The sequence below is a fragment of the Siniperca chuatsi genome, linkage group LG2, assembly GCF_020085105.1.
Source record: "Siniperca chuatsi isolate FFG_IHB_CAS linkage group LG2, ASM2008510v1, whole genome shotgun sequence".
Taxonomy (NCBI): Eukaryota; Metazoa; Chordata; class Actinopteri; order Centrarchiformes; family Sinipercidae; genus Siniperca; species Siniperca chuatsi.
This window is the reverse complement of record NC_058043.1, coordinates 35291568-35307300: the sequence shown is the minus strand read 5'-3', so window position 1 is coordinate 35307300 and position 15733 is coordinate 35291568. Positions and strand designations below refer to the sequence as shown.

Sequence of the window (15733 nt, the reverse complement as noted above, 5' to 3'; positions counted from 1 at the left end):
AGGCTCTTCAGTCATCGTCAAACCGTAATTATCAGGGGTCGTCTTGCACACAGCCAGCAGAGCAGAAAACTAATGATGCTGTGTCATGTTTTAGAACTATTCTCAACAAAACGTGTGTAAATTTCTACTTTGCGTTGTTAGTTATTCAACAGCCATTCGTTTCAGTTTGTACATATCACACAACACTAACAGCCACGATATATATATCAGTCTGACCTCCGTGTGTCGGGGTACGTCGAGGTAAACCGGTTTCTTTAAGATGAGGGGAAGTTTGGTGAAGGTTTTGGTCGTAGTTTCTCTTCAGTTGCCGCCTGCCTTGATGTAGCAGGAACAGTTTAGCCTTGTATGTATTCACATGTTTATAAAACTAAACTGTACCATGATTCCCTCAGTCTATATTAATAATCATAACATTTCACTGAAAATAAAGTCTGCTCTCTGTATTGCTTGTTAAAAATTTGCAATGTTACTTCTACCTGCTACATTTTATATTCGCTGCTCTCCATTTTTTTCCATAATTAATTCTTTTAATAGGACAAATGCAATAGCAATCAACACAAAATGGCTATCAAGACCTTCAATCCATAAATACTACGTGGCCTTCAAAACCAAAAGCAGTGAAAGTGAAGTTGGCACGTCCATTAGGGGCCAATGACTCCACCTGCAGGAGCCCCATTTAAACGCTCAGAGAGACTGAACGTCAGCACCAAACGCTCTCTGTTCTCTCTCTGTTGGATTTGAACAAAACTGTCATTAATTGTATCAACCAATAAAACCCTTATTAGTATAAAACCCTCCTCTCTTTGTATGACTAAAAACAGGGCTGGGTTTAAAAAAAAAAAAAATAAATCGATCTTCATTTGAATTATCCGATATCGATTCATAAAATCCGAGATGGATCTTTTGATACATGCGTGCGGCTTTAATCCCGTTCGGGCTTGTGTCCACGCAGCCTAGCGGGTTCTTTCTGGCAGAGAAGCGCTGGAGCGAAGCGCGTGTGTGGTGAGAGAGAAAAACGCTGCGCGTGGGTTTTGTCTCTACGAATACGTATTCTACGTATATGCATCACGGAGGTTTTGAGAGTCGGTTCCTGGGCTCACCTGACCGAGTGAGCAGTCATCAGACAATCTATGTCTAATCTCTATATGCAGTCCATGGCCTAATGTTTCTAACAATCTAGCCTTTCCTTTTGATAACAGCACAGCATTTAGACATGCTACACTATTTCACCCTTAAGGGTCAAGTTGTTTGCTTAATATCCATATATTTATTTCTAATATAATGGTTGGGGAAACAGCGGGGCGTCTGAGTGGAAGTGTCAGCTCTGTCAGAGGTCATTTAAAGGGTCAATTCTTTATGTAAACATTCATATTTTTAATAATGCAGCAGGTTACAGGGATCCTTGTACAATTCACAGCATTAGTTCTCTGAAAGTCTCTTTCATATCCAAGCAAAATTGGTATTGGTACTGTCCCTAACCGATCGATACTGAATTGGAAATCGCATTGAATCGGGACCTTGTGAATCGGAATCGAATCGATTTGGGAAATCAGTGGCGATACCCAGCTGTACCTCAGAGCAGTGATGTTGCTGGAGACGCGTCCTGCGTCTCTGATGCATTAAAATCCAAAAGGAAATCTGTGTTGAAATCAATCATAGCAATAAACAAAGAAATCTCGCTTTTATAACAGGAGTTTTACCCGGAACGTTTGGCAGTGCACCACTTCTGTTTCAGCTGTAGCATGCTAGTCAGCTTAGCCCAGTTAGTCAAGCTCATGTGGTATCGCTGCTCAACTGTATGGGCGCATTATGGTTTCCAGGATTGTTACAGTGAACATGGACACAGATTAGTGTCAAAACTTGTTTTCTTATTAACAACATGCCAGCCTTTGAGTGCCTTATCTGTTACAGTAAGAATTATGGCCAATCAGCCACTGCTGAATGTTCACATTGTTTCAAAATAAATGACAAAAGTTTATTTTAAACCGAGGTTCATACCGAAGTGTGAATTCTGTGTACCGTTACACACCTAACATGAATATAACCATATAACAACAAACACTACAATTTGTCAAAAAAACACACATTTTATTGGGGACCCACTCCAATGAGCACCTGTGGGTCCCAGGGACATCGAACACCTGTCAACATCACTGTGAGGGTAAGAGTATGACTGATATTTATGAACACTGATCCACCACTGAGCTCTATGTGATAAGCCCCAACCAGCCTGATCAATAGATGCACGCCTTCATCCCCACGACAACCAGCCAAGCAATTACAGTCTAACAGTGTAGAGCACAGCGGCGTTAGTCCCGTACAGACGTGAACACAGTACGAGAGCCGGGGCACCGTGCGGTGAACTGGCTTGTCACAGACCACAGGGCTGCCAAGACCCACCACACGTGAGACCTGTCACTTAAATGTTTCAGGGTTAGAGGTCAAAGCATTAAAAAATGCCAGACAAATTCTTTACTCTTTTCTATAAACAGTAAGGTATCGATCTTAATCTTTGCAGAGAACAAGCCAAAGGATCTGTTTTGTTGTTAGAGCGCCTATGGTGCACATCGTTGCATTTTGTATGAGAGGGTTGGGTGGTCTTCTCTCCAAGAGAGACGTGATTCTCACTGGTTTCTTTTTATCCATAAAGCCCTAACCGGAAAATGGCCAAATTGCCTCTCAGAAAGGCTTCATCCCTGGGATCCGACTCGCTCTATGACTGGCTTCATGCTCCACGAGTTCGATGAACTCGGAACAAAATACAGCGCCTCCTTAAAATCCCTACACTTGTTCCTTTAGTACTTTAGAAACTTGATCTTAAACCTCCGAACCTCTACTTGTAACTGTCTTACATAGCTGTATTTTATTTTACATTTTAATTGTCTTAATCTACTTAACTGCAAACTCTTTAATTTTCTTAATTTATCTATCAAGTTTTTCTTCCCTAATCATAAAGTTGGAATGACTTCTATCAGCTAAATGTGGCATTGCCTTTCTCTGTTATTATATTCATTTGTTGTTGTTTTCTTCTTTTCTTTGTTTTTGTAAATGGATGTCGTTGTAAATCACGCCTCAGTGATCTCTCGAGTATAACCAAAGGCTGACTGACTGATCTAACACAGGACAGAACAAATAGCAAAAGAACAGTTCCACTAGGGAAGCGGTCTCAGGCTGAGTCTCAGTTTTACCCAACAATGCAGATCATCTGCATCGTCACACCTCAGCGAAAACCCTGGTGAGTAAAATGTCGTCATAACTAATAATAATGGTCGGCCAAAAGCGAAGCCCAGGTTGTAATACAACATGTTTTCTTATTGGTCGAGGGGTGCTGTTGAAAAACATTCACTGAGGACACAAATGAGAATCTGGGGAACTTTTCAGAGCTTCTGCAGCTACTGCAGCGTATGGCAGCAAGGCCTAATAGTTTAGAGAGATTTGGGCATTTAGACTTTACACACCTGCAAGAAAAACACCAAGCATCCTGGGACTGAACAAACAGATAAGCTGGAAGTTTTAGCGTTCACTCATCTAGCACTGACTGCTGCCACTGAAGCCGGAGGTCGTGTCTTGGATGTTTTCAGGGCTGTGGAGGTTTTTTGCAACCACTTCCAGTCTGCCAGAATGATGACTTTTGATATTGAGGCTGTAGCTGCTGTCTGTCTTGCTGTCTGTGGATATGGCCTCATATAACCATGTTTAGTTCTTCTTTTTTGTTTTGTTTTGGGGGTGTTGAAAGAAAATTGTCACAGAGGCCATGTCTGATAAACAAAACAAAATAGTGCATATCATGTGCATCTGTTTTCTAGTTTTTTTTACATTAAAATAGAAAACCAATTGAACTTCTCGGTCACTCTTTAACAAATGTGTTTGGAAATGACCAAGTGAAACCATGAGCTTACTGGTTTGTACCAACCAGACCAGACAAAAAGCCACATGTACTTTGGACCCCAGCAGTCCTGGCTAAGGCCTCGCTTCTTTTTGCTTTACCTCACTCACTGAGTGCTTTCAACTGTTTCCCCATTTCTCAGATCGGAGGTGTCTGCCAAGACAAATGCCGTCTGTGGTGTAGAGCGTAGAGCTGGCAACTGGACTCAGCAGTTCATTTCAGAATGCCAGAAAGGAGCATCAAGACACATCGCTCCCGTTCTTGAAATGTATTATTTATGACCTACAAGGAGCGATGTCTATCATAGTTCAGTTTATTCATTACACACACATTTAAGAAACCTCCCTCCCAGACTTCCAGAGGCTACAACAACGTTCATTTCACTGGCAGGAATTTTGAATTATTTGCATTTTTCCTTGATGCCACTGCTGAAGTGTGTTGTTCGGGTCAGGAAATGAATCTGTACAGAAACGGTGAGGCGGGTGGGCTGCTTTTCAGCATGTTGGGAGGGCTCTGACTAGTTCCTGACAGGCAGGAGACGCAGCTAAGGGTCGAGGACTGCAGAATGTGCTTTTATACAAATTAGCTGCAGCCTGGAAGCAGGTGGTGTTTGTAATCCTTATAACATCCCAGGATAAGATCAGAGAGAGTCCAACAGCGACAGCAACACCACGCAACAAGACAGAACTCTTAAATAACACCCAGCCCAGCAAACTGGAGCTGCGTCCCTGCTGAGGTCTCACGCGGAGCGCCACACAGCCCCGAGCCACTGTGGCGTGACGGTGGCCACGCCCGACTGTGCGGCTGTGCAGGACGGAAGAACAGAAAAACCTTTTGGCTCTTGAAGACGAAATAAACAAAGTTGCCAAGAATGATTTCATGATTCACTCACGATTCCTCATGTAATATTTTCTATTTTCCAAATAAACATGGACAACGTTAGAGACGCTGTCGTAGCTGCCAGTCCTGAGCCTATAGTGTTACAAATCATGCAATATTATTACAGTAGCATTTACTGTAGCATCGATCAGCTGACCAGTCAATAAACAATCTGATCAAAGATGTGTTGCCATCTGGCAAAAAAACGTCTGTATAGGAGGCACCTTGGCCCTCGCTCCTCGTCTCCTGCCAGATGCATTTCAATGACAGGGAAGAGGCATCGTTAGCAGAATGGAAAACAGCCTGAATAAACAGCCATCATCAGGGAGGAGGTCAAAGGTCATCACTGACCAGGGGGCAGATCAGCAGCATTTTTCTGCTGTAGCTGCTCCAGGTGGAGCTAGTTAACTACTTTATATGCAGTTAGCTAGTTTAGTCCAGTGGTTCCCAACCTAGGGGTCGGGCCCCTCCAAAGGGTCACCAGATAAATCTGAGATGATTCATCTGTTTTTGGACTTTCCTCTAGTTTTTTTTTTCTTAATGTTACCACTACCGTTGCATTATTACTATGTTAAAATTCTAGGTGGACTTTACTTTGCTTTGTGCCCCCCCCCCCAAAACCCAACACAGCAGCGGTTGAGTCTGGTTCTGTCTGTTTCTGCCTCTTAAAGGAAGTTTTTCCTTGCCACTGTGGCCAAGTGCTTGCTCATGGTGGGATTTGTTGGGTCTCTGTAAATAATATTATAAAGAGTTCGGTCTAGACCTGCTCTATAGGAAAAGTGCAATGAGATAACTTCTGTTATGAATTGGCGCTATATAAATTCAACTGAAATTAATTTTTTATAAACTTATATTTTTTAAATGTAAAATTTCTAGTAAGAAAGTAGCCATAGCTGTCAAATCAATGTGGTGCAGTAAAAATGACAGTTTATTTGTAGTGGAGAAGAAGTGTGAAGCAGCAGTGCCTTTCACCACTGGTGGGCTTCAGTAACTATTATTTTATATTTATCCAATTTATTAAACAGAAATGTTGAAGAAGTGATCAGGTGTATAGTTACAGACTGCACTTTTGTTTTAATCTCAGTATATTTCATGTTGCTTATAAGCATTTCTGAGTGGTCATGTCATACAATCCAATTCCATATGTAAAAGGATCAGAATCAGAAATCCTTTATTGATCCCCGAGGGGAAACTCTTTTGTTACAGCGGCTCACTGTCACGTCAGTGCACACAGGAACAGAAGTACTGAGCAAAAAATATAACACACTATAATTCAGGTCAGAAAATAAATTAAGTACCAAGTGGGTATGAGTATAAAATTCAAATAAAATCTGCACCAGCTGGGACAGGCGCTCACTCTCTCATGCCATCTCTTGCTTCGACCATCATATTTCACAAGGACATAATTACTGAAGAAAAGCTTTATCCATGTGTAATGTGTAACGTCCCCCAGATTCTGTCAGGCATCAGGTGCCTCCCCTCTGTCACTGCGGCTCTCAGACACTTTTTTATCAGCGTACTGATATGACAAAGGCCAAGAAGAGGACTTGGATTAGCAGCTGCTCTGCTCTAATGAGGCAGATGGAGAAGCTCAGGCCATGCTCTGCATAGATTTAAAGTAAAGCAACGTGTCTGACTGGCTTCGGCTGAATTATTGTTGCTGGTATGCAGTAAACACTAACACGCAGGACACTGAACTCCTTTCCAGCGAACAACTTCACAAAATGGTCACGTATCTGAAAAATGTTCTCTGACAATGTTTATATGACTCATTTTCCTACAATATCCATGCAACATTTTTTAAGATTAGGGAAAGATCATTATGGTTAAATACTGAAAAAGTCAAAAGTTTACTCGATTAATATCACACCGTTATGTTTGATTAAGGTCATTTCTAGGGAACTGGGCTGAGAAGAGACTCGGAGGTGCTTGATAAATAACAGCGCACACGTCCTTCAGACATGATCAGAACATCAGTGTGTTTTGGTTGCATTTACGTGTGGAGCGACTGCCTGGCCTGCTTCAACAGGGTACACGACTAAATACAAAGGTAATGAAGTTCTGCCATAGCAGCTTCCAGCCACAGACAAAACCACCGCAAAGTCAGCATGACGACCACTGCAGGGGCCCAGTTACTGTGTGTCAGCCTCCACACCTTCCAGCCACATGTCAAACAGTCCAGGGGGTCTGAGCGCGGCGCTGCTGCCCGATGCTATTTTCTGAATATCCTCCGGCCCTGGCAGCTACAGCAGACGCCTCTCATAAATCACCTGCTGGCCTGATTTCATAACTTCACAGCAGCAGAGCACCAAACGCAGGCAGCAGACGTCTGGCCCAGTTGGCAACGGCAACCTACTTTCTGTTTTCACAAGGTGACAGGAAGCCTGGGCCACACTGTCCCCTGGTGGACGGAGCAGGCACACACACCAGTCTTCTCTTTCAAAAGGCCGATAATAACTCCACCCGTCCTCAACTTAATAACCCCCACTCCCAGGAGTCGTCATGCCAGACTCGACACTTTACTGCTGCCTTGCTTACTGGCAAACACACACACACACACACCCTGTTGAACATCATGGAAGACCTCTGACAACTCTTTAGGATCCAGTCTCAGCAGCATTAAGATCATAAGTTTGCCTCCTGCACAAACAGGCTCTGGTGGTTGGAGGGGGTCAGAGGGAACTCAATGAACTGGAACATTGCATTGCTTAATGAATGACAATTAATGCACCATTAATTGCTCCATTGTTATGAGATGTTCAAAACATAACCAGTCAAAATGTTCATGTTTCATACACCAATTCTATATTTACACAGATAGTAAATTCTATATTTACACAGATAAAACAACATCATGAATAATAACAATAATAAGAATAAGAATAATATAATACAATGCTCTTAGGAGCGTTTTCTGAACTGCCTCCTCTATGGTTAAGTTTAGGAAACTAAACTACATGGTTCAGGTTAGATGGTGGTCATGGTTACGCAGGCCCGGCACCGGTAGGGTTTGCGTAACCATGACGACCGCCGGTAGGTCTCCAGGGTCAAAGACACACTTTGTGCACCCAAGTATCCCTCCAGACCTGCTCACTATCTGAGCGTCCCTCCTCTACTCCTGACAGGCAACAATCAACGCCAGGATCCAGGTCAGTCAGCTGTGACTCATCCACGGTCTGACATGAGACCAGGACTCTTTAAAACCGGTGACTGTGTTCATGTCAAACTCAGGGCTTAAACTACTATTGCTTTCTTTATATTTAGTTTTTAAATGCAGTGTGCCACAAAGTGACTGTGTGCGTGTGTGTGTGTGTGTTTCGGCTGGGGCCTGTCCACATCTGCCCCCTGAGCATCGTTGTTGCTGTGTTAGCTGCAGCAGCAGAGCCTTTGAGGTTTGTGTAGACTGAGTGCCAAAGATACTGAAAGTGATTCTTTAGTGTTTTCAGCATGCTCTTTGGCCTGAACACAAAGTAGTGAAATACAGTGACAGGGACGAGTCACAAGTCACCCAGATGTAGAACGTTTCCCTTCAGCTAACACACTTTTCTTTTGTAGCTGAAGTGCACTGTAATGCTACCAACTGAATGTTTGTGTCAGGAAAGAAGTTGTCAAACAAAGCTGTCTTCACATCATCAGCATCACTTCTTTATGTCTTTACATCACTTTTAGGCTAATAAGGCTAATATTTATATATTTATAAAGTACAACATACAGCATGCTCTATCCTCAGACTATCAAATTAGATCTGGAAAAACTCGTCAAAAACCTCCAGCGGGGAATAAAGGAGAGAAAACCCCATGAACTACCGAAGCACACTCAGCGAGCAGAACAGTCACAGCTGACACGCATCAGTTAATCTGCTGTTGTGATGCTACAGATGCTGGCTTCCTACCAGCTACACAATGTGAGACAGCAGACATGTCCTTTTTCTTTGTCGTTTGCAGTGATTTGCTTTTTCATGGCCCTCTGAAGGATCTGGATCCTTGGGCCCTTGGCGTGTGAGCAGCAGAACTCTGCTCTGAAAAGCTTGCAGCTCACTGTGGATGATGGCTGCTCAGATTCAAACATGTTTTTATTGTCAACTTTATTGGTTGTCCTCTACACTACAAGCGCTGCTGGACTTTTGACCTCCTGAAGCAATAACATGTCACAGGAGTAGTGTATGTAGCTGATGTGGAGACATTATGAGTGTACTGAACACACAGATTAATGGCAGAGAAGTGCATTGTGCTGCTGAAGTGGTTTCAGCCTCATTTTGCCATCAGCTGTAAGTTAAGTTATGATTTTAGCACAGCATTTAAGCATTCAAAGAACAAAAAGATGACACTTTATATTTACATATTTATTTTTCCTGAGAAGCAACATAATTACTGTTGTCTGTCAGGAGCAACGGAGGAAGTGCGTTTCATTATGACACCACAAACCTTAAGGAGGGCGGGGCCAACATGGAGTGTGACTTTGACACTGGACCACTATCGTCCCCCAACCGTAACCACGGTTAGGGGACGATAGTGGTCCACGGTAGCTGCCTGACCTGCCTTAACCAAAGCGTAACCTTAGAAGTGGCAAATCTGAAAACATTTCTACGAATCATTTCTCCTGAAAGACAGCGGCGATCACAAAACGCCCGTATAGATAGTTTGAAAGGCGGCCAGCTGAAATGTGGCTCAGCTCTACGTTTGAGAAATGTTCACTTATCTCATTGCGTCACTCATTTTAAATCCCATCTGCCTAATGCCTGAGCCATAACTGTCTGTTGTATAGCAGCACTGAGGTTCCTACAAGACTGAACAGAGGCTGCAAGAATGACGAAGAAGCGATGAATAACTAGCCAGCGTGCACGTCAAACGCACCAACACTGGACCCAGGCAGACCCGGACCCAGCTGTGCAGGATCGACACATCAGACCTACCTCTCCCTGCAGCTCCTACACTCGCTCCCCCCTGCTCCCTCTCTCTGAAATCACCCTGGCCTCCATCACTTTCAGATTTCACTATGCTGCCCCCCCCTCCTGCAGACAGTTGACTAGCGGCCAGGGTCCGTGAGGCCAGAATGAGAGGAATTTAGACAAGGGGGAGAGGTAGAAACAATCTATCTCAATGTCTTTGTGGGAAGATCTGCTCTTTTTCCTCTGGGGCAGCGCTCACTGACCCCCACCCCCACACACACACACACACACACACACACACACACACACCCCCCAGCCCCGTCCCTACCTCTGCAGCTAGAGATGATATATGAGACTCACGCACACACACATAAACACACTCCTGTACATACACAATCTAAACAGAGTACATGTGTAAGTGATCAGTTGGGCTACTGAATTCACATTTGGAGGAGCCCACATGTGTAACATGTTACGGCCATGATCTTGAACTGAGCTGCATCCTGGACCTTTTGTTTAACTTCGTTTAGCTCTTAAAAGTCCATTTCATGTTTCCTTTGACATGGAACCACGCTGGTCCAGCTCTGAGTGCTGTACAGAACCCTGCATTACAAATGCCTTTGGATGTTTCATCTACTCCCTTTATCAGGTGTGTGTGTTGAAGCTGCTCTCAGTGTTACACACAGAACAATTTACAGGAAGGCAGACGCAGACAAACAGCTGAAATGAACACAGAACTATGACGTTCACACAAGTCGGTGAAAAAATAGGTGGATATATAAATATACATAAAAAGCAACAATCACCAACAGCATACAATGTCTTTAATGATTGCAAACTAATACAAATAGTGAAAAGGAACAAATACTGAATGGGTAATGTAATACATGACTTTATACACACGAGGTGGGTGATGCGTGCGCAGTATATAGGGTTGGGTACGTCCTGCTGCCGAGCACCTGTTCACGTTAGATCACAGTTCGGTACCTTGAGAGTGGCTGTGTTGTGAATTCAAATAAATAATGATAAGATTCCTTATGAGCCTTTTGAAAAATCCCTCCTAGTTTACCGACACACTGTTCCACTGAGCAAACACAGCAATATGTAAAACTGCATTCTTCCAGAAGGGGCCCTTTTATTGCTTTAGTAAAAGGAGAAATCCAGAGGCTTTCCAACAATACAAAGAGTTCATTTTCACTTTCAGTTTCCGCTCGAGCCCCTTGTACTGCAGCTGCCACACACACACGCTGTTTGGATGCCAGTACCAGCATTCCAGGATTTAACCTGCCAATACATGTGTGATGTGTTGTGTCAATAGTGTGTTTATTCAGCACTGATCATTTTCAAGCTGCAATGATTCCAATTTATTCTTTCCTCAAGAATTTATTGTTGTCAGGCAAAACCTGACACATGGGACACTAAAGCTGTCATTTAAACCCAGACTGATGTTCTGGTTAGCCGTGCAGGGCGCCCCAGCTGAAAAACACTCACTGTCATACTAGACTCATGTCCTATCTCCTTTCCACCATGGCCACTATCTCTTCCTAAGCTTTGCTGACGTTTTTGCCAAAGTTTTCTCTTAATCCCACAGGTGGCAGATCAGATCAGGCACATGAATGTTATAGTCAGTGGGTTTGGCAACCCAATCAGCAGACAGAATACTGATTCTGGATGAAGATCTTGGTTGCAGTTTTAAAAAAGCAATGGATGTAAATCATGTGATCGATGACAGACCACTTGTGTGTGGATTGGTTTGGAGGACTGTCATAAATGTCTGAAAACTCAAAAATGAGTGTAGGTCTGACCGACTATAGTATGGTCTCCTTCAACAAGGCAAAGACTGCGTGTGACTAGTTTCTTCGCCATGTGGGGGGTTCAGCGAGGAAAGCAGAGGCTGGGGGTCAGTCCCGGCAGCAGTGGTGTGATGTGTCCACGCCCTCTCAGACAGGGACCGCAGGGACGTTTGACATCCAGCAGTACGGCGAGATTATGTCATAGTTTCATCTTGACATTAGGACAATGATCTGTGGTAATAATAATGATAACATGATCAGTATTTTGCCTGTTATGTTAGAGGTGGACTATATAGAGGAAATAGTTGATTAGGCAGAGTCCTAAGATCCTAATATTAGAACGCCTGTAGCCACACCCACCACCAAAATTCGAATTACAGGATTGGACGCTGCTATCGCTCTACAACTGACTGACAGATCTTTTAACAAAAACTAAATCTGTATTATTAAAATGTTTGTTAACTTAATTATAAATGCTGATATACATATATATATATATATATATATATATATATATATATATATATATAATCAAGCTAATTTGTTAGCTAACCAATAATCACTCTAATCCTCCCAAGAGAAAAAAGAAGACAGTTCGTCCTCTGGGTCTCTCTGACTGTCCAACCTGCCAGCTGCTCAGTGCCACAGGGAGGCTGAGGACCAGAGCCAGGGCCCTGTCGTCTGAAGCCTTGCTCCTTTCCCGATGCAGTCAGCTCCATCCTTTTTAATCAAACGCAGACCCAACGAGAGAAGTGCACGATCGAGTCCTGCAGAAACCTCGTGCTCTCTAACGCTGACGCTGTAGATACTTTGTTTTCTTTGTTCTGTTTCTGCCTCCACCACAATACAATGCAAAAACATGCACACTGACACCGAAGCTAGCAGAGGCGTGGCACGTGTCATTATTTCGTTATTACATTATTATTATTGCTATTGTCATTTTATCATCATTATTATTATTATTGATATTACTGTTGCCGTCATCGCAAAATATTATCATCATTATCATTATTGTTGTTGTTGTTGTTATTAATGTTATTATATTATTATTGATATTACTATTGCTGTCAATACAAAATATTATCATCATCGCCATCTTTAGTATTACTATTGTTATTATTATTATTGCTGTTATTACTGTTACTATTATTATTGATATAAATGTTATTATTGTTATTATTACTGATATTACTATTGCCGTCAACGCAAAATATTATTCTCATTATTATTATACATGCTATTACTATTTAAATACTTCTACTATTACCTGTTTGTCATTTCTGCTTATTTTATCATTGCTGTTTTATTGCTGGTTTTGTGTTTTGTTGTTGTTTTGTGTTCATCCTATGTTGTATGTTTTGCACTCATGCACTGATAAAAAATAAATAAAAAATAAAATAAAATAAAGATTTGGAAGATTGTCAACACCATCAGGTTACAAACGCGTAAGAAACAAAACTGAATGGATTCAGCTTAATATCTTGTGTACACAATTAATTAGACAACAATATTGGTCTAATGAAGTTGTAAAACTCTTTGGGGACCGCACCGGGCCGCTGTACCAAACTCTGGCTGGAGACGCTGAGACCGCGTGCACGTCCGACACTGACTGGAACATCGCACGAGATAATATATTTTCCTTTCTGCAAAACTCAACAAACAAAGGTGTGTTGTTTACATGAAAAAGTGTGGACACACACACACACAGATTTGTTTCACTGTCCCTGTGGGGACAGTCATTGACACAATGCTTTCCCTGGCCCCTCACCATCACAGCTAAATGCCTAACACTAACCTCAACCCTAAAACCAAGCCTTAACCCTCAAAACGCCGCCTCTAGCCGTGGGGACCTCAAGTTCTGTCCCCACAGTGACACAAGTCCCCGTGGGTTAGAGTCCCCACCGGGATACAAGAACATGAAACACACACACACACACACACAGTTCTCTATCCTGTGGTCACACCCCACATACATGGCTTTATTTAGTCCTTCACAGCAGTCTGGCTTCAGTTGCAGGTTTCACACACACACACACACACACACACACACACACACACACACACACACACACACGAATGCATCAGCATATACACACTCGACTGTGTCTCTCTCATGAGAAACTAAACACAAAGAGAGCAGAAACTGGAGATCCCTCCATCTTTTCTGCCCCCCTTCCTTCAGTGTTTCAAATAAAGAACACGTGCAGCGGTGCTTACCTTCTTTCACCATCCCTTCCTTCACTTTCTTCTCTTCTTTGTTGACTTCCCCGCTCCAGTCTTCCTGTCGGTAGCAGCCGCCTACAACATGCTGGGGCTTGGCTGGAATGGGCCGATCTGCAGAAAGCCCCGCTGGTCTGGAGAAAATAAGAGAGAGAGGACAAGAAAGGAAGAGCTTCAATCTGCATGTGAGCAGAGAATCGAAAGAAAAGAGAAATTTGAAACCTCCAAAGCTCCAGAAACAATCACCCCCTCCCTTCCTCCTCCTCACTGCTGTCTACCTCCATCTCCCTCTCTGCTTCCCTCCCTTTCCTCTCCTCTGCCTCATCGCCCACTCATTCATATAGCTCAAGTCATGCACTTTCCCCTTCATCCTGTCCATTTTCACTCCTTTTCCTGTCACTTTCTTCCATTATTTCTTCCCCTCTCTTCCCTCGTTTTAGTCCTCAGACCTCCATCTCTGTCTGGCTCTCTTTGCTTTATTTTTATTTTAGCAGTCCAGGCTGAAGGCAGAATGGGTGGAGTGGAGAAAGAGGGGAAACGTCTTCTCTCCCATATTTTCACCATAGTCAATTTTGAGACTTTTATTGAGTTTGCATGGCAGACATCCAAAGGGTGCACAGAAATATCAGCCGTGCTGAGTGCAAGCCTGAAGCTGCTCATCAGAAACAGCAGCCTCAGACTGCAAAACACTCACCCCTCTGAACAAAGACTCCGTTATGACAGAGGAGCGTTTTATGAAGAAAACGGGGAACACCTGGCTTGAGTGAACCTAACATGAGCGTGGCGTTAGTCTATATTTTTCTCATTGTCAACAAATACAGTTGGCACAATGGTGCTTTGAGCTAAGTGCTAAATGCTGAGGAGAAGTGCAGCGAGTCGCTACGATACATCGTCTGAGAACCGTGAATATCTGTACAAAATGTCACGCCAGTCCATCCAGTAGTTGTCGATAAATTTAATCCTGGACCAGCCGACCAATCGCCACTGCCATCTGCAAAAAACACCTCACAGATCTACACTTTCATTTAAAAAAGGCCCCCGAAGTACTTTTAAAAACCGAAGATATAGATACACTACCTACATTTTATAGCATCCCCTCATCTTACACCTTGTCCTGCCCCCCCGAAAAATTCTGACAAACAGAGAAACTCAAACAGAAGTGACAGTTTGCTTGAGGCCCCCCCCGCCGGCTGCAGATCAGACACAGCTACAGTGTCCTTTATGTCTAAGTGAGTGCATGTGAGTCACTATGATTATGGGTGTTATTGATACTCAGCATTAGTCACAGGGGGGCTTCTTAGCCAAACACAGGTGTGTAGGGAGGGGCCCCTGGCAGAGGAGATGGAGGCGGCTTGAAGGAGGTTTAGAGGACTGGATGAGCCACACGACCGGAGGGCTGCAACTCATCCTCCACCCTAGTCACGCTTTGTCTCGCTCACATGTCTACACAAGCCTCTGCCACGCACGCACGCACACACACAGGCACACACACACGCTGTAGAAACAGCGACAGACACACCCACATTCAGCCAAACCAAACAGCAGCGACACTGCTCCGAGGAAGCCTTAAAGGACCATAATGTGTTTCTACATGTCGGACACATGCGGTGGCTTTCCCGAGGCAGCAGCATCAAGAACGAAATCTGCATCAAACTGCACAGTGAAAAGAGTCCCAGCTGGCTGATGGCAGCCAGCAGTTTTTTATCTGGGTCCGGGTCGTGGTGGCAGCAGGCGATGCAAGGTAGTCCACATGTTCTACTGCCCGAGCATCCCGAGGCCTTCCCAGGCCTGATACATACTCCCTCCAGCATGTTCTGGGTCTGCCACAGAGAGGCGTGCAGGAGGCATCTTCTCTGATGTTCAAACCACCTCAGGTGGAGCTGCTGCCTCAAGTGACGGAGTTCGAGCATCTTGGGGTCTTGTTCGTGACAGAGGGTAACGGTATGATGGCTGGGAATATTAGGGATGAACTGTGCAAGGATGATAATACAAGGATGGATTGTGATTGGTTGATGACACAACTTGGGGACCAACTGTCCAATGTTACAGAAAATTAAAAATCCAACC

General features: G+C 43.6%; 1 protein-coding gene across 14 annotated transcripts in view; it reads right to left on the bottom strand.

The window, feature by feature from the left end:
• Nucleotides 1-15733, bottom strand: part of plekha6 (pleckstrin homology domain containing, family A member 6) — a 120250-nt gene that overhangs the window by 83866 nt on the left and 20651 nt on the right. For 3 of the 14 annotated variants that reach the window (XM_044219343.1, XM_044219403.1, XM_044219441.1), the window contains exon 1: nt 13664-13874. In XM_044219343.1, the coding sequence (XP_044075278.1) occupies nt 13664-13851 (188 nt within the window). In that variant the 5' untranslated portion in view covers nt 13852-13874. Of the gene's footprint in view, nt 1-13663; nt 13876-13944; nt 13966-15733 lie in introns of those variants that run through there. The other 11 variants (XM_044219395.1, XM_044219374.1, XM_044219383.1 and 8 more) reach the window with 7 other exon arrangements.